The sequence below is a fragment of the Phoenix dactylifera genome, chromosome 5 (assembly GCF_009389715.1).
Source record: "Phoenix dactylifera cultivar Barhee BC4 chromosome 5, palm_55x_up_171113_PBpolish2nd_filt_p, whole genome shotgun sequence".
NCBI classification, from domain to species: Eukaryota; Viridiplantae; Streptophyta; class Magnoliopsida; order Arecales; family Arecaceae; genus Phoenix; species Phoenix dactylifera.
This window is the reverse complement of record NC_052396.1, coordinates 2,679,382-2,698,618: the sequence shown is the minus strand read 5'-3', so window position 1 is coordinate 2,698,618 and position 19,237 is coordinate 2,679,382. Positions and strand designations below refer to the sequence as shown.

The window sequence follows — 19,237 nt, the reverse complement described above, 5'->3', positions numbered from 1 at the left end:
GCATCTGCCATGCAGGGGAATGCTTGCTCTTTAAACCAATAACAAAATTAATCGGCATCATGTCCCTATTTCTTAGAAATTGTCATCATTTTATTCTCTCCATGCTTCTGCTTCTTAGTTCCTAGATTGAAGTGATGACCAGTGTGGATCTGAACTGTTTGTTGGCTTCTCATGGTATCCGAGCATTCTAGGGTTCAGGTTATGAATGTGATCAGACAACTGATGTCACTTGAATGCTGTCCAATGTTTGCTCTGGTGGTGGTAGTCTTTGGTTGGGTGACTTAGGTGCTTTTTTGACCAAATTCAGCAGTACAGTACTGGTTAAAACTCTGGTTGCTAGAACTAGTTGGCACTAGTCTTATGTTGGTTGCTCATTCAAATCAATGGAGCATGCTTATCTTTTGGTTAGAGATGGATACTTATATTTTAGGTTAAAACTCTGGTACCCAGTCACTTTCTTTGTGATCTATTTTGTAAATATAGCCAATACGTATGATACTTGTAGTCTAGTGCTTTGAAACCTCTCCCTTGGTCTCAAAACCATGCTACTATTTGGTTGCTAACTTTGTGCTGATCAAGAGATGTGGTTCACAATTACTGATGTTGCATGTCTAATGCTCGTAGCCTTTAAAGGCGCGACCTAGTAAAAGTTGCATGTCTAATATTTAGAAGTTTTCAATTTCCTCCTCTTAGGGGAGAAAGTGAAAGAGAAGAAAGATAAAAACTAATAGTTAAACATATACCATTCCTCCAAATCAATAGCATTCAGTCTTTCTTCCTCAGATCGCAAATTGCAACATCAAGAAACCAAGAAACAGACGAACAAAGATTGAAAAAAAATAAAAAAATAAAAAAAAAAGCTTAGATCAAATCACTTGAACAATCTTTCTTACGTAATCCGTTTCCTCCTCCTCCTTTTTTTTTCCTTTTCCTACCATTGTCGATTGACCACCAACCATCCCCGAAGGGAAACACCACCACTCTCATGGGATTTGGACAGGAATGGAAGTCAAAACCTCAATCGAAGAAAAATGAAAATGAAGGACAAAAATTTGTTCAATCAGCTCCTTTTGCTGTATTAGCAAGTCACATGATATTGCATGATCACTCCATCACGGCAGCCAAACTGAATTCACTGCCAGGATCTAAATTGAAAAAAATTGAAAGTTTGATAATATGATTACACTAAATTGAATTTCCAAAAAAAATGGAAAATTTTCAAACAGTTCAAGATTTTTGGTGTGATTAATCACAATAATAACCTATCTAGAGTGGAAGCTAGAGTGAAGCATGCATGGTTCTGAACCCTCATTTGATTAAAGCGAGAAGACAGTCAATATTGTGATTTGAGAGATACATGGACTTTTTTTTTTATTTATATATTCTTTCTCATTCTTTTTGACTTTGTTGTATATTTTTTCCTCCTAGTCATGCATGATGCATTGAGCTTGTGACACGAAGTCTTAATTTAAAAATTCACATTTTGCATGTGAAATTAAACTCACGATTATACGTCCCTCCACTATCGACCTCTAAAATTTTCTCCTATAAAAAAATTGTTTACCTCTAATGTGGAATGACTGTAACAGTTTCTTGGCTTTAGTTACAGTGTACATGAGCTTTGGAGCTATTAAGGGAAAGTGTCACAGAAAAATTCTCTTAAATATTCCAAACAAGACAATTATATAAAATCTGCTATGAACGGCTTACATTATTTTCCAAGAAAGGATCAAGCCTTGTGAATAGATTATAATTGATATTTTCCTCATCAATTTTTTCCTTGTGTACAAATATATAGCTCTAAAATCAATTGTAGTTGTTACAGAACCAATTTAATTACATCGTGATGTTTCTTATTATCAAGACTAAGCCAAAAACATTCAAACATAAGGCTGCTGTTTCACCAACTTTGTATATCTGTCTTTTCTTCTTCTACTGCTCTATTCAAGTTACATATCTCCCCTTCCCAATTTCCAGCATCGCCAACTTTGTCGGTTAAATTTGATGGCTCAAATTACTTCGTATATAATAACCAAACGGGATCCATTCTCCTCACCTCCGATCTCATCGATTACACTATTTGGAGAAAACAATATAATGCAACTCTATGTGAAAGCTTTGCATCGATTTGGCCTATTTATTTCTTGTGATGTTTGAACACAACTCTTGAAAAATTAGTCTTGCAACAATCATGTGCCCAAAAGTTTAATCGTCGTGGACGACTGAGGACTCATTTGGTTTATAGGAAGAGGAGAAGAAAAAGTACGGTTAATAGAAAAATAAAGAAAGGCCTTATATTTGGTGAGAGTGAGTTTTCAAAGGAGAGAAAATTATCTTTTTCATATTTTATGAGAAGGCAAAATTTATATGGAACATGAAAAAGTCCAATTTTTACCGGTTAGAAATTGAGATATTTTTTTTTTCAAATATGCCCTTAAACTTTTAGATAGAATGGAGCTTAGTTTTTTCTCTTTATTAAGGATAAATAGATATTTTAAAAAAAATCCAGAAAAGTAGATGCTCAACCAAACATAAACAACTCTAGATATGCTACTTTCTTATGGTAAACCAAACGTGCAAACATTATATATTCAGGTATTAGTTTTTCAGAAAAATATTTCAGTAAGAAAAAATTCTTCTTGCGAACCAAACGAGTCCTTAATAACTTCAAGAGGGGATCTCTCTCCATTGTTGACAAACACATTTCAGAATCCTTAGCTGCCATCAATAATCCCATCTCTGATGCTGATTTAATCACAAACACCTTAGTATTTTGTGACCTCTATTGAAACTCAATTAGATGGTATCACTTTTCACTGATCCACGAGCTCTGCTTTTGATCCACGAGCATTGTGAAAAGCTCAGCCAACCTGCTGGAAATTCTATTAGTAATGGTACTACTTGTGCTGCCTATATATGATGCCAAAAGGTCTTCTAATGAAAACCAATGATCTGTTAATCTTCAAGGCCATAACGGGGCTTCAACCGGTGTGGTGTCAACCATCCTTGAGCCCTGGAAGGCATTCATATAAAATGTAGCCTCTTGTTACATCATGTGATCAACGCTTTAGGGGCTTGAATGATGTTGGTGGTTGGGAAAAGGAAAGGTGGTAGGTCAATTCCTCGCTTTCCTTCTAATGAAAGGTCCCACCCTCCTATCCTCATCATCAATTGCCATGTTCCTTTCTTCAAGTATATGCTCATCTTCTTCCACGGATGTCTTAAATAAATGGAACACAGCTAAAAAGGTGACAGCTAAAAAAACCGAGAGAGAAGAAGTCATCACCATTACATCCCAGAATCTTCTCGACCGTTAGGCCAGCCTCTGTTTTCAAATCTTTCCCAAGTTCTTTAAGCGTAACGGACGGGTATGCGTGGCACTAAAGAGAAGGGTTTTGCGGAGACGAGTCGGCTTCGCGTGGAAAAAGAATGGCGTTGAGTGGTGTTGAAGTTGTCATATATACTCTGGCTGGTTTGCGACATGATCATAATTTACAGAACAAACTTGAAATGAGCAAAGTATTCCTTGTTTTGGCTCAGATGATCCCTTAATCTTGATTTTAAATTATAATTAGCTTCTATTCTTGACTAACTAATGCACATATTCCATTTGAAAACCAAGATTATCTAATGTTGTTCTCCTGTAACAGGGTGGTGAGCACTGTTATTACAATACATGTAACTCATCTCACTCCTCTCATTTTATAAGCTATTACAGTACAATATAAATAAAATCCCGGCTTTTGACCGGAATTTTTGGTGCTACTGTAGCACTGTTATTCAGACATGTTAAAGCATATTTTAACCCAAAGAACGTGAAAAAAGAACATAGTTTCCATCTCTGCAGTAACAGTGTTGTACAATTTAAATATTGTCAAGATAAAGGTTATATTTAAATGGAGCCTATTTTAATCAAATAGAAAACAGTTATAATAGTGATATATATAGTGTAGACGTAATAGTTGTTATGTTACACTCGGAGATACTTCCAAGCCATTACTTGTCATTAATCATATCATCATGTCTTAAATTTTACGTATGAAGCTGTATACCTAACAACAAATCCTAGTTTCGTGAAAAACAAATCATCAGGATGCAGGAAAGGCATGAACTTTACGTATGAGATTAATGATCTATCCATTCCTAATAAAATGTACAGAAAGAAAATGAAAATGCAAATATTTTTTAAATCAATCACGTTTGTAAAAAATAAGAAAACTATATATTATTAATATCTATATATATATATATATTATAGGAAAAACTGAATTCCGAAGAAGTTTAAATAGTTTTTTAGGGGAAGTTTTCTTTTGTTATTTTTTCTAACCAAACAGGTTTCAAGACAAGTTGGGGGTGCCACCACAAAACCTTACAGCTATCACTGCCATCCCCCACCTTTTGCCTCGCTGCCTCTCTCTCCCTCTAGATCTCTACACTTCTCACTATATATATTACCAAAGGCTATCAGTCTTCCATTCTAACACAACAAACACTTATATATTCTCTCTTCCTCACCTCATCTGAGAGTAAGTGAAACAAAGAAGAGCCATGGCGTTCCACACACCAACTCTAGCTCTAGCCATCTCCCTTGCCCTCCTCTCCACCTCATGCACTGCCCAATCACCGCCCTCCCCTCCTGCCACCACCAATCCTCCGCCAGCCGCCTCGACACCCCCCACCACCCCCGCTGCACCCCCTCCAACCACCACTTCTCCTCCCCCCGCCGCCACACCACCACCCGTCGCCTCTCCGCCGCCGGCCACCCCTCCTCCCGTTGCCACTCCTCCACCAGCCACCCCTCCTCCAGTCGCCACTCCGCCCCCCGCCACCCCTCCTCCAGTCGCCACTCCGCCCCCCGCCACCCCTCCTCCAGTTGCCACTCCGCCCCCCGCCACCCCTCCTCCGGTCGCCACTCCGCCCCCCGCCACCCCTCCACCTGCGGTACCTCCACCACCGATGGCACCACCACCGGCTCCAGTTCCCCCTGCATCTCCACCCGCTGCCACGCCTGCTCCCTCGCCATCTCTGAAGGCGGCGGCTCCAACCACCGCCGCACCGACTCCATCGAAGAGTTCGGCCCCCTTGGCTTCCCCTGGTCCGGCATCGCTAACTCCGGCGGCGGAGCCCGCGGCGTCCGCTACGGCTGATTCGGGTTCCATCGTGCATGGCGTCAGCATGGGAGTGCTAGCGTCGGTTGGGGCCGTTGTGATGCTTCTCTAGAGGAACCGTTGATTTGGATTTCTTGCTCCAGATCCTACGTAGTTGGGGTTGTTCTTATCGGTGTAATAGCTCTCATTTATTTTGTTCTTTATTTTATTTGCCTTTCTTTACTTTTTCTTGTGATTTGACGGGCCCCTTTGAGGGGAGGATTGAGGTCTATCGCAATGTATTTTCGTATCGTCCTTTTCACTTTAGATGAATAAGAAGAGGTGATTATTGTTTGTGGAATGCGTGCCTTTTACGGCTAGGCCGCTTGTTCCCGAATAAACTTTCATGGGGAGGATTTCATCTTCTGCATCTCCTTTCCTTCAAAAGTAATTTTTTTTAATACAAGGATTATCAACTATTTACTTGATCTAAAAGTTTAAGTTAAAAGACACAAATCAACAATGTATACCAAATTAATACAATCAACATCATCAATCTCTTACCGAAAAGATAAATAAAAATATAAAATTATAGTATGAGTTATAAATGAACTATATAAATGTGAAATTATACGCCTGATGTCCGGGTCGTACTCAGACGAGTTATTTCTGATTAGCCCATGTGCCTTAATTCTTCGATGGTAGATAAGTTCTTCCATCTACATAATTAACAAAAGAGGACAACTTAGGATGTAAGTGCACACTAGACGTCCTAACAGACTAAGAGAGAACCTCTTCCTATTTCCTAAGCACAATCCTGACTTAGGCATCGAAGGGTCTCCGTCGAAAACGTTTCGGCCAGAGGACTTCTTCGTTTGTATTGTTTCAAGTCGAAGTGTGGCTATCCAACAAGGACTCAAGTAACGGCCGTATAGCGCACGTCTTCTCCAATCTCGACTGAAGCAACTAACGACCAAGCTCTTCAGCATTGTCATGTCTCTTGTCGTGGTGCCTAAGACGGGCCGGTTCTCAGTGGCAATAGTTCTTACATGCCATGGTTGAAGATGTTGAAGTTGAATAGGCAAAAACATCTAGTCATAGTAACTCAAGTTACTCTAATCCGACTCCACCCATAAGCATGCCGGTTCTAACTTACTCTATAATTATTCTGGCCCATGTGGGTTTGAGGATTAGCCACGCTGCCTTGATTGCTGAAAAATTTTCTGTGTCCACTTGTGATTGCCATTGAACGCGTGACCACAAAAGCAATATAAATACTCCAGTCTAGCTGGCCAGCACCAGTTTGGTGGAAGGTGGGGTTATGGCTTTCAGAAATGATTAAAAGGTAAGCCCTCTTTCTCTCGTTACAGTGCTCTCTCTGCCTGTGGGAGGGGGGACGGGAGAAGCCTTTTTTTTCTTTTTTCATGGGAGAGCACCCTCAAAAAGGTTTCTATGTCACCTGCAGGAGCATAGGAGGAGATCAATGGGAAAGTGACTGGCACGTGCATGGGCCAACGTGCTGCACGTATATATATATATATATATATATATATATATATGTAAGGAGCTGAAAAATGAGTTAAGGGGAACCATTCTACTAGCTGCCCCTATATTATCATTGAATTACGTATGTTGCAACTAGGGATTAGCTTGACCTAGGAATCGAGCAGGAGAGATGCTGGAAGGCTCCGTGGTGAGCTGTTCGGATCATATGAAGCTGCGGTTCGGAATGAAAGGTTGCATCCAGGGTTCGGATTTATGACCGAGCTCTAATCTAAAACAGTGAAGACGAAGTAGTTCTCTTGTTAGAGTATGTCCAATGGAGATTCTCTGATGCCTAAGTCAGGATGATACTTGGAGAACATAGGAGATTCTTACTAGGTGACAGCGTAATAGTCTATTAGGGTATTAGAGTATTTACTTAGAAGGTCCTTCGAAGAATGGATTGTATAGGCGAAGAATCAGGCCTGCCGCCAGAAATTCGAGCATGTGGATTGGCTGTGATTGACAAGCCTCCGCACGCTTCGAGAATAAAGCATGAGTATTTCTCACACATATCACGACCCACACGTTTCTCTGGTGTGATTTTGGAAATTGTATAAGATCGCGGCCAAGGCATTGCCGACCGTGGGAGTTTTAAAATTTGAAGAGCCACCTGTGCGCTTCTAGGCTTATCACATAGCGTGCTTTGGTTGTCAATTCAGAAGCTTTGCAGCAGGTTTTGGTTAGCCAGCCTTCTATATGAGCTATGGTCTGTTCCAAGGCACATCAACATCTAAGACATACTAATTGATGTATTAATTGTGTGTAAGAGTTTTTTTTTATTCTTCCCTCTACATGGACGGGCCTATGCCCTCCATCTACCGGTAAAAAAAGTATGTTAGGTTTATGTCATTAGCGGATTGTTTTGAGTGCATAAATAAAACTAACTGTTTATATCCATGAAACTTTGTTGCACTTGTAGTAAAAAAACATCCACTGACATAAATGCATTATTTGTCCAAAGTTTCATGTAGAAAGAAAAAAATCCCAAAGTTTCAGACTTTTTTTGTTTTTTTGAGAGGATAATAGAAGTAGAAGTTATAACCACCAGCTATTATATTTTTTCATACTCTTAAAAATAACAGCCAAAGGGCTCCAAAGGTGCACAACCAAGCTACGAACATGGAACCCTCTGCAACGTGATAAGAATCATTTGTAGGTGGAGGTAACAAGCGGTGTTTATCTGTGGAAGGCTTCTGAATTGGACTCGAAGGAGCCTGAGGATGGAACCCTGGGGATTGTGGTGCACTGGCCGGAGCTATTGATTGGTTTCCTGTAACGCCTACTTTAAGCTTCATGCCGCCCAAACAATGTAACCGGACGCCACAGATGAAGTACTTATCGCCGCCGGTGGTAAGAGGGACGGAGGTGTTTCCGTTGCTGCTTGAGAGCAGAGCGTTGGAGGCATTGCAGCTGTCATAGCCGGCCTTATCAACCTCGTTGAGGGTGTGATACCGGGAGAATTGGAATGCTGTCACAAGGCCAAAGCGTTAGTTTCATTCTATTAGCCGGCGCACAGGAACACAGCTTCACGGTTAGGCCTGTGTAGACTATTAGCCTTTCAGATCTTTTCAAGAGAAGGTAGAGGAAACACATGGTTGAGTATATTTAATGAGGTTTCTCAGCTTTCCATTTCAAAAGCTTGCGATCATAGTCAGAGTTCGGTGTGGAGATTTGAAATTCCGAAAAAATCAGGAAAAATTACCTTAGAGTTTATAAATGAACAACAAGAAAAAACTATTGATATGGTAATATATTAATTTATATAAAACAGGTATTAGAGAAGCACCCCACTCTGTTTTTTTTCTTTTATGTTTCCTCTGTTTTCTCTCCTTTGTTGTATCGTTCAAAAAAAAAAAAAAAAAACAATGGTCGAGACACCAACACCATCAACAATTTACATGAACTTGCAGCTAGTAACTATTTCTTTAAATAGTGGTGAAAAATTGGTAAATACATCAAAATTATGTGAATATGACTGAGTAATTCTCGATTAATTTAATTTTCAGGAATAGTTTGGAAAGCTCTTTGGCGAAAGAAAAAACAGTGAATAGCCAAGAATTTTATAATAATTCAGAGACCATTGTTTGTATGCATGGGATCATCAGAGCCAAATTTTCTTGGCGATCCATGGTATGTTGCATGCAAACATGTTTGAAAAATTTATCTAGCCAGTTAATGGACTCAAGAAGTGCAAGAGAACTTATGCGAGGCTAGCAAAACCAAAATATTCTGCATCAAGAAGTGGGAGTTAACTTCAGACGTACATAGAACATCGCCAACGTAGAATGTTTTGCCGGCTATCCATGATGGAAAGTCTGCACTGATATCCCAACCGGCGCCGTCCCCAACAGTGTACACGATGGCCTGGCTTTTTAGAGCGCAACCAAGAATGGCAAGCGCACAGATTATGAGAAGCTTAGCCATGAATAGGGGATGGATACTCTCAGACAAGAAGATGGGGAGTCTACAACTTATATGAACAAGTTTCATGAAGTGTTAGCTAACCAAACTCTTCCAAAAAAGGCTTCCTTCTTCCATATTTTATCCTGTCTTGGGCATGATGGCTTGTCAAAGAATGGCTTTGGATGGGGAGGATACGTTGCTCTGTTTGCTCTTTTGTTATTCTGGGCGATCTATGAAGGGTTTGATTGGAAGCTGATGAAAAATGGGGGGAGGCTTTGAATAGGTGGGTGGGGGTAGTTGGAGGAGTTTGTGACCGTTGGTAGGCAGTTAAGCAGCTCTAACATCACCATTGACACGAGTTGAAACTATATCTTACACTTTGGGGTTGAGCTAACAAGGGATGCAAGTGGGGTGGGTGGAAACTAGGGATGCCAATGCCATCTTAACCTATTTTACTCGTTTAATTTGATTCAACCCGTTGTAGATTGGCCTCATGAAAATGATTTTAAACCTAACGAGTCATTTGGGTTGGATTTGGGTCAAACATGACTTAGAACCAATCCAAAATGTTTGGGTTCAAATTTAGATCTAGTTGGGTTGAGTCTACATTTTGAATCAAGTATTTAACTATCCTTTTATAGTTAAAAATATAACAATAGATAATCAAAAGTAAAATTAATAAAAAAATAAATAAGACTAAAAGAATAACAAGAAAATGTTTGTTCTTAAGTTACAAGTCTAGAAAATATATTTTAAAAAACAAACATTGATATTCTTGAGAACTTTACAACTAAAACCCAATCGAAACAAACAATGTATGTTTGGATATAATCCAGTAAGAATAGTTGAGAAGAGGTGAGCACAATTTTTGACCCTCATCTCGATCCATGTTTTTAAGAATGGGTTGAGTCGGATCTTAATAGATCAAGATCAGTCGAGGTTATGAGTCTTTGCAGCCCTAAAATTATAGGCTCTTAAGATGAAAAAAAAAATACTTAGTGCATATTTTTTTAATTATTCTAATAAAATCTTTGCGCATCGGTGCCAATGAGGAAAATATTTACTAGATTGAAACAAATATTCTAACCATTTTCTACAATTTATAAAAATTATTTATATTTTATTTGAATGGATTCACATAACCATATCCAACCTATTTGTCTAATATCTTGTTTTTAAACTAAAGTTAAGTTTTGTAAAATTATAATTTCGCATGTATTACAATTTATTTCCATGCACCGTATGGGATTTTTTTGCTCACTTTTCTTTTATTATTTGCTTGGAATACATGGTCAATGAAGCTAGATTTTGTGAAAATGTGCATCTGAATTTTCTTTTCCATATTTAAATTGTGATATTTTGATATGCTTCTAGAATCTAGACGCCTTCTTGACATGCATGACATCCGCATGTTCATCCAATCAAATTGTATCCAAGTATACAGGGATGTGGTTTTGGGACACTTTTTATATATATATAAAAAAAAGTCAGCAAATGAGGCGATGATGGCACTAATCTCGAAGATCGTGGGTGTGCCACTCGTGCGGTGGGCTATCCTTCGTGCAGTCCTTTGGGATTCGCGAATGCCGGATGATTGCTTGGCTCTACGGTGCGGACAGCATGCACGAATCCCGAAATTCGTGAAGCATATCCGTCATTTGGGATTTATGGCAGGCTTGGCGGCTTGAAGTCAAAGTAGAACGCCGCGTTTGGGTGGTGTGCCGTGGGTGCAAGTCTTTCCGTGACAGCCGTCACCGACACGATACACGGCACCGATCACCCCCCCCCCCCACTGTAATTTCTCTCGATCCATGAGGCTATTTACGTAATTGTAGCCTCCATCAAACGCGGTCTCAAAGGTTCTATATACACCCCCTATTGCTAAGGACACCCCCCAAAAACCAAAAAGAAAATACCCAAACTAACCTTTAGTGTAATTACCATATTGCCCTTGAAATTTTCTCATACACCCCCCCTTCCTCCTCCTCCGTTTCGTTTTGAAAAGAAGAAAAAAAACACCCCTCAAACCCCCTTAAACCCCTCGATCCATTTACATCGTTTAGGCGATCTTTGAAGGAGATTTAAGCCCCATTCGAAGCATGGACAAGCAACTAGTGATTTGGGACGAAGAATCGGCCGCAAAGGTACGTGTTCCACCTTGTTTCGAAATTTTTTTTTTTCACGGTTCGTGCTCCGTTCGGCACTGGATCGCCGAACAAAAGGCTTCTGTTCGGCTGAACAGTGCCGAACAGAAGCCTTCTGTTCGGCAACCCTCAACCGAACAGATCTGTTCGGCTGCACAGTGCCGAACAGAAGGCTTCTGTCCGGCACTGTTCAGCCGAACAGAAGCCTTTTGTTTGGCGATCCAGTGCCGAACGGAGCACGAACCGTGAAAAAAAAATTTCGGGAGAAGCCGGCGAGGTGGTCGGAGATCGGGAGAATGCCGGCGACGAGAGGGAGAAGGGGAACGGGGGGGTTTTGGGCGTTGGCGAGGTGTTTTGGAGGGGAAGAGCGGGGTGGGGGGGGTTTGGGGGGTGTAGAGAGCAATTTAGGTGAGGGGGTGGGGAGGGTGGGGGGTAATTTAGGAATTTTTAATTTTTTAGGGGTGTCCTTAGCAAATGGGGGGGGGGGGGGGGGGGGGGGGGTGTAGAGAGTATTTAATTTTTTTTTAATTTTTGGGGGGTGTCCTGAGCAATAGGGGGGGTGTATATAGAACCACCCGGTCTCAAAGCCTTCTCGCCTTCCCCACGTTATACGTCTCGCCTATTTATTTCCATCAATCCTGCCGATCTCTCTCTCCGAATCCTCTTCCTCCCTTTCTTTCCTTCCCCATCTATCTTGATTCTTGATTCTGTTCCGTTGGTTTGTTTTTGAAGCTCTAGAAGAGGAGGGATTTATCGCCTCCAATCTATTGTTCTTGGTGCCCTTTCCCGACGAGACCGCCGCCGCCGGAGAAGCACTCGCGTCGATCGCCCGCCATGAATCCGGAGTAGTAAGTTCCTGAATTTGAAATCGATCTTGTCTAGAATTCTATTGTATTGCACGATTGGGAAATTGTTATTTTTGTTGGTCAATTTATTGTCTCGATTGGCTAGGGTTTATAGTGAGATCGCGGGATCTTCTGGTGAATTTCCTCGTAAACCAGTAGTTCTGTGTTCTTTTCTTAGTTCTTACCCGAAAAAAGAGAGAGAGATTAGATCGGTGATGTTGAACGGTTCGTACTGACCAGATCCGTGGTTGATTTGAAATCTGACAATCGGACCGGCCAAATTTTGGATCTGGTTTTTGTGTTTTTTTGTTTCTTTTTAATATATCCTTTTTGTCGTTAGAAAGCTAGGATCTAATTCATATTCATTGGGATAAAAGAACATGTTACTGTTGGTGCGTAGAATGAGTACCTCATATTACAACATCACATATAGCAACGAGGTGTTTCGATTTAATAGCCCTGGTGGATGGTTGGAATATAATATATTTTTTAAGTTGACCCTTCAGGACATACATGCCTATGAGGTGATTTTTTTTAATGTTTGTTGTTATTAATTTATTCTCTTATTTTTATGGCGTGTATGTTTTTTGACTCTAAGGCTGCTGAGGCGCTTTACTCTCAATTTATGGTTTTCAACTACATTAGAAAAAACATATTTTTTTATTTGTCTTCTTGACTACAGGCTGGCATGATGTTAGAGCATGTGATCATATGCAGGTAATGTGGTGTCATGAAGTGTTTTCTACGCTACAGGTGTTGTGGTCCATCGTAGAGGAGATTAATGATAATTATTGCACGATGGTGTTATATTTGATATATTACTGATGCTGAAATTTTTGTATATTCAGTAGAATTAAACATATAACTATTGAAACTGTTTAATCTTCATTAATGGTTTAGCAGCCCTCTTTTTTTTCCTTCCTATTTTAGTATGTGATCTCTGCGTTTGAGATGTCCGTTTTTTTGATCCATTTTGTTCTCTAAAAAATGAGTCATTGACACAAAATTATATGCGGTCATGTGTGGCTAGCAGAGAATTTGTATGAACATGATGTATCAGGGGTGTACTGATGTTTCAAACCTCGAATTTTCTATATGGGAGTGATCTTTTTGGACCATATTTCATGTTAGTATTTCTTTGACAGATAATAGTATATCTGTCCCATATAAAGTGCCCTTTATTGTTTTAATTTTTGAAACAATTTTCATGCTGGGCATCCTAGTGCTTAGCTTATTTCTTAGTATCAGGACACCTGGATATAGGATAATAAGATCGATGATTAGATAAGTACCAGTTTTGTAGTTGTTGCCTTTGTTTGCTGTTCTTAGACTGACCTGGTTCTGCTTACTCAGTGAGTTTTATTTTAAGTTCATTCCCAGAGCTGAGGTGTCATTGTGTTGATCATGTATAATTCTCCTTATAATAGTCTACTTGTATATGGAATTACCAAATGTTGATGCATTTTGTGACAATGATAAATTGTTTTTTTTTTTTTTGTTGGACATAACAAATGATGGTAGAGAAAAGTATTACAAATCAGGTATTGGTTGTTTGACCCATTTGAATGATGGCACAAACTGTATTGTTTCAATAGTGATGCTTCATGTCCTCCTAAGCGTGTTCTTGATTCAGTTTAATAGTCACATATTTTTCCATGCACGCTTAGTCTACAGGATCTTTTTTGATTGCTTTTTTCTTTTGAAGGCATAAGCAACTAGACTTGTCAGATCCTAGACAGGCACAAGTTGGTTCTGCTGTATATGGTCTGGAAAGCTGGGGGATCCTAAATATGGATACTATAGGGACTTTTTTCTTTGTTGTTATCATTTTTTATGGAAATAAAAAATATATGATTTAATGGAGCTCTTTGTTTTTCAGGTTTTATTAAAATTGGTTGATGTAAACCTAAAATAAATTTAAGGCGCCATTTTTTTGCTTGTTATAGAATTTGTTTTGAAGAACTGACAGCTCATGAAGCTTGAAAAATGAGTTTTTAAAAAAGTGGCAATCATGTCTTAAAATATGTTTGTAAAAAATCAGCTTTTACTTTTGTTTGTTTTAATAGAACTCAGACTAAAAGCATTTATCGAATTAGTTTTATCTTTTTATCTTGAGATTGGTTGTCAATTAAATTTCTAACCCCTTGTTTTTAAAAATTTTGCAGTGACTATTTGTTCAAACTTTTGCTTATTGGAGATTCAGGTGTTGGCAAATCATGTCTCCTACTAAGATTTGCGGTAAGGAGCAAGAATATTTTTTTAAAATTTTTACCTTATTTATATATTTCATGAGGTTGTGCTTCTAACTTGCACCTGCAACTATGAATTTTCTGATACATATTAAGGGGTTTTCTTGGTGCCAGGGCATGATATGATATGTTGAAAAATTGCTGGTTGAAGGTGGTGGTACTATTAGTCATGTCATTAGGATGGGCTTCTTTAGCTAACACTTGGCACAAGGGCAAGTGTCCCAGTTTCCTGAATTTTCCATCACTTGAACCTCCAAAAGTCCCTACGCATGCCAAATGTCCGGGCATCCTCTGGCGTCCAACCCATCAACTCCCAAAAATATGAATACATGGATGCTAATATAGAATTTTAGATACAAATTATAAAAAATAAAATCATATATAAATATGTTAAGATATAATGATGGCTTGGTAACTCGATTGGTCAATAGCATGTTTTTAAAGAAACAAATTGATGGGACACAACTGAAATAGTCTGCCACATTTTACTATTATTGTTTAGTGGTAATATGATAAGAAATTCAAGTGTTATCAGCTGCAAGAAGATGATTATTGACATAGTCCCAAGTGCTGACACTTTTGGCTGATGTGAGGACCTTCTAGCTGATGCAAGGACACTTCATTTTTTGGAGTTTCATGGAGCTTCATGCTGTGTCATATCATGTCCAAATGTCCAAAAGTGTCAGCATTTAAAACTTGCAAAGCTTGTTGTGTCTACCTCAAGTATATGTCAGGCACCTATGTCTGTGAAGTGAGATTTTTGCAGCATAATTGGTTTGTCCTTGTTCTCCCATCATCTGTTTTTCTTCCTCAAAAAATGTCAGATACTCTGTTCTAGTAAGACACTGATACCATCATAAAACATTGAAGTATCCCCTCAATACATATAGTGTGTTCCCACAATGCCTATTGGGAATGAACAAAGTTTATATAAATGCGTGAATTATTAGCTGAAATGTTGAGAGCTCTTATTTGTTTTGTGGGAGACCTGAAAACTTGACAAGCCTTGGATTGGCAGCTTCTTTACAAGTTTCAGCTTTTTATAACGCTCGCAAAGTACTGATACATGTAGACAGGTTGTGTAGCATAACAATATGTTCAACTATTAGCATATGACCTTCCAAACCTGTTTGTGCATTTTGAGATCTAATTTAGCATCCTGTTGGTATGTACCAGGGTATGAACCAAAGCACTGATTAAAGGAAAATTCTTTTTTTTCCCTTTTGTTGGAGAGTTTATGTTGTATTTTTAGACTTTATGTTCGCATGTGTTTTGCTGCTGTCTCTGTTATGCAACAGGATGGCATATAGTGGGTACATATCATGTGTTAACTACTTGTTGAATAAATCCTTCACAAATCTTTAGTCTGAGAAGTTGCTCCTCATTTAGTTTATAATGAATCTCTCAGTTCATATGCACTGAAACTAACAAATTGTCATTTTTTGATATCTATTAAACTCATATGTATGTTGAGATATTTAATGAAATTTTAATGTGCAAAATGCTATATCTGCATAGAACTCTTCTTTAGAATTTAGAGCCTTGACCGTTTCTTTGCTTTTTGTGGTTAGGATGATTCATACTTGGAGAGTTACATCAGCACCATTGGGGTTGACTTTGTAAGAACTTTGTATTTTTCAAGTGCAAGGTCAATAACTATTTTGACTGAAGTATGGAAACACTGATAGTATTGGTTTCTTTTTTCCTGTAGAAAATACGCACTGTTGAGCAGGACGGGAAGACCATTAAACTTCAAATTGTGAGTTTCTAAACCATGAAATATTTTTTAGATTTGAATTTTGGGTATGAATTTCTTTTCATGCTAGATACAGACATGTTATACCATTGCTAACCACATAGATTTTGTTTCATTTAAATATTAGCTGCTATTCTAGGAAGTAGTTTCTCTTGACAAGAAGGTTACTAGAATTTTTTCAGAAAGCATAGGGGAAGCCTGATCACCAAGATCCTAGGGTTCTTGTAACCATGCTAGCTCATGGTCCTTGTTTTTCAGCCTGTAGGTTGGCTGGACCTTGAAGGGTCCCTTTTCATGCAACCCCATCAAGTCAGGAGAAGGGGAAAAAACAACAAAATAAATAATGGGATTCTCCTGATCATATGCCCTGTCAAATCAGGAAAAAGAAGAAGATACATAAAGGGTTCCTCATCCATGTACTTCCATTAGTTCAGGAGAAGATGAAAAAAAATGGAATTTTCCTAGTGCTTTTGGGTCCCATCCCTGCTCCACCGGACAATTACGCTCCCTCTCCTCCCGCAAGTCCCACATTAAAGCACTGGAAGTTAAAAAATCTAGTTTTTCTCATGAATGCAGGACCAATATAGACAACACCCTTATCCTAAGTTTACCAAGCTTTTCATAGATTTAGGGCTTTTTGTGGATTGAATCCACTGGGTGATTCTCACTTACAGAGGAATATCGAAAGTGAGGGAGAGATTACTTGAGGAAGATGTTGTTGATATTCAAGCAAGAAAAGTATTTAATACTTGCTTGTTGGGAGCTCAGTCCCTTAAAATTAGAGAGGCCCCATCACATAGGTTTTTCTCATTTTTGCTTGCTTTGAAGAATCCACTTAAGCTTGGTTTCATGATTAATTCTTTTATATCTAGCTCTATGACAGGATATTGTTATTTTCCATGTTTATGTAGAGTGTTGTCCTTCTAGGTTTCTTATTTTATCAAAAGTATGAATATAAGATGGTTCCAACAATACAAAATGTATTTAATTTGCATAGAGTTATTAATTTTTCTGCTTAATTTACCTTGTTATGCAACGTGATTACCTTAATTCTTAGTTGCCCGTATGTTTAAAGTGATACATGGCAAAAAAAAAAAAGCTCTCTATTGTGATGTCTTATGTTATGTAGTTTTGATTAATGTACAAAATCATCCATTAGAGGAAAAATATTCCACCATGAATGAAGAGTGCAGACTTTTGTGTGTAAATGTTGTTGAGTGTGATTGCCGACCTGTGCAGTGGATGATCCACACATGGCCAATCACACACTCCATATTAATGTGGAACATTTTGCATATGAGACTGCAAACATGAGACCACATGCATGGGCATATAAATGCTTCATCCATTTATGATGGCACTCTACTTAAAATTACTTGCTCCAGCCCAGTTGATGATCCAAAAAAGATGGCAAACCTTGCTCCAGCCCTGTTGATAATTCAAAAGAGATGGTTAATGATCTTAAGAAATTATTTTCTAACTATCAGTCAAGTGCAGAAATTTAGCCAGCATTAATTTGCAGCAGCAGCATCTTCTTTTTTTTTTATTATAAAAAAAAGTAAATTGCTGTTGTATTATCCCTGAACACCCTCAAATACTGGTTCTAGTGTCATGAAGGGTAACAAATAATGTCTTTTTTCTTCATTGTGAGCTTCTCCTTTTCTTTTGGTGGGTCACAGTGGGATACTGCTGGGCAAGAACGTTTCAGGACGATTACTAGCAGCTACTATCGAGGTGCTCATGGTATTATTGTAAGTTTCATTTTCACACCTCCCATCAATTTTTCGTGTTTAACTTTCGTAAGTTAATGAGTTCGGAGGTATCCTTGTATTCCTGATTGCAGGTGGTTTATGATGTGACAGACCAGGAGAGTTTCAATAATGTAAAGCAATGGTTAAACGAGATTGACCGTTATGCAAGTGAAAACGTGAACAAGCTTCTGGTTGGGAACAAGTGTGATCTTACTGAAAACAAAGTCGTCTCTTCCGAGACAGCTAAGGTGATTCATCAATCATTACTAATCTTCAATAGATTACTGCTCGACATCTACAGAAATTGTAGTGCAGTGACTGCTGTGTTTGGGATGGCAAACAAGTTTGACAATTAAAAATATTGAGATATTCAATCATCATGGTCAAGAACATTAGTCATCGATCTTGAGAATATGTACCTACCGAGATTTTTCTGATAGTTAACATCCTTTGCATGAAGTATTGTTTTGGATTAACTATGCTCTTTTCCATCCCCTGCTTGTGGACATTCAAGGACCAAGTCATATGCTTTTTTTCAGGCATTTGCTGATGAAATGGGTATCCCGTTCTTGGAGACTAGTGCAAAAGATGCCACTAACGTAGAGCAGGCCTTCATGGCCATGACTGCGGCGATCAAGAACAGGTATTTTGGTTTTGACAAATCTAGATGTTATATTCATTCCGTGCCTCCTTGTGTTACTAACAAATATATGCATTTGGTGCTTTCAGGATGGCCAGCCAACCAGCAACGAACAATGCCCGGCCACCAACAGTGCAAATCCGTGGGCAGCCCGTCAATCAGAAGACCACCTGCTGCTCGTCTTAAGTCAATTAATTTCAAATATTAGCTGTTGCTTTATCCATAATGACGCTCTGTGCTGTGTTCTTTAGAAACTGTTGGCATAATTTCATTCTTTCTAGAATATTTGTTTTTAAGCCTGTACAAATTAGGGATTGTGTATTGGTTATGTTCCTATTTTGGAACTCACAAACTGCATGCCTTTTATCACAATCATTTGTTATGACTAGATATTAAAGAATTTGCACGAAAGTAATGTCTGGGTTCCAGTCGTTGTATATATTGCTAGAATCAGGTAATAAATGTAGCACTTAATCGAATGAACACTCTGGCCAGTTTAACGTATGATGGAAGACAAGCTGCATCCAAACTTGGTGATGATTCATTGACCTGTGGTCACTGAAAAAATTCATGAAATCTGCGACTGCTGATTTGTTGTTTTTAAGATGCAACTTAGAAGCATTAGCATCAACAATAACGATCGACACTAGCATTGTAAATCACATGTTTTCTTCTAAATGCTTAAAACAAAGCGGATTGTTCATTTTTTTAATGGCATTACCAATGCTATCGTTAAAGACGTGCTCTTCTGAGATCAGCTTTGAAGGAACGAATTTATTAGATCTAACATTGAATAATTTAGAGAGAGATTTTAAAT

At 38.7% G+C, this 19,237-nt stretch overlaps 3 protein-coding genes across 3 annotated transcripts; 1 reads left to right on the top strand and 2 right to left on the bottom strand.

The window, feature by feature from the left end:
• Positions 1–4,397: 4,397 nt before the first annotated feature.
• Positions 4,398–5,159, bottom strand: LOC120110920 (acanthoscurrin-2-like). The gene has a single exon (XM_039126964.1). The coding sequence runs from the start codon at positions 5,157–5,159 to the stop codon at positions 4,512–4,514; it is 648 nt and encodes a 215-aa protein (XP_038982892.1). The 3' UTR covers positions 4,398–4,511.
• Positions 5,160–7,551: 2,392 nt separating this feature from the next.
• LOC103704736 (blue copper protein) lies at positions 7,552–9,204 on the bottom strand. Its single transcript, XM_008788149.4, has 2 exons — positions 8,897–9,204; positions 7,552–8,100 (listed from the first exon to the last, which is right to left on the bottom strand). Exons 1-2 carry the CDS (start codon positions 9,120–9,122, stop codon positions 7,694–7,696), a joined length of 633 nt encoding a protein of 210 aa, XP_008786371.2. The 5' UTR covers positions 9,123–9,204; the 3' UTR covers positions 7,552–7,693.
• A 2,558-nt stretch (positions 9,205–11,762) lies between these two features.
• Positions 11,763–18,835, top strand: LOC103704668 (GTP-binding protein YPTM2-like). The gene is made up of 8 exons (XM_008788059.4): positions 11,763–12,027; positions 14,190–14,262; positions 15,845–15,892; positions 15,985–16,032; positions 17,709–17,780; positions 17,873–18,028; positions 18,320–18,423; positions 18,510–18,835. Exons 1-8 carry the CDS (start codon positions 12,014–12,016, stop codon positions 18,604–18,606), a joined length of 612 nt encoding a protein of 203 aa, XP_008786281.1. The 5' UTR covers positions 11,763–12,013; the 3' UTR covers positions 18,607–18,835.
• Positions 18,836–19,237: the final 402 nt, after the last annotated feature.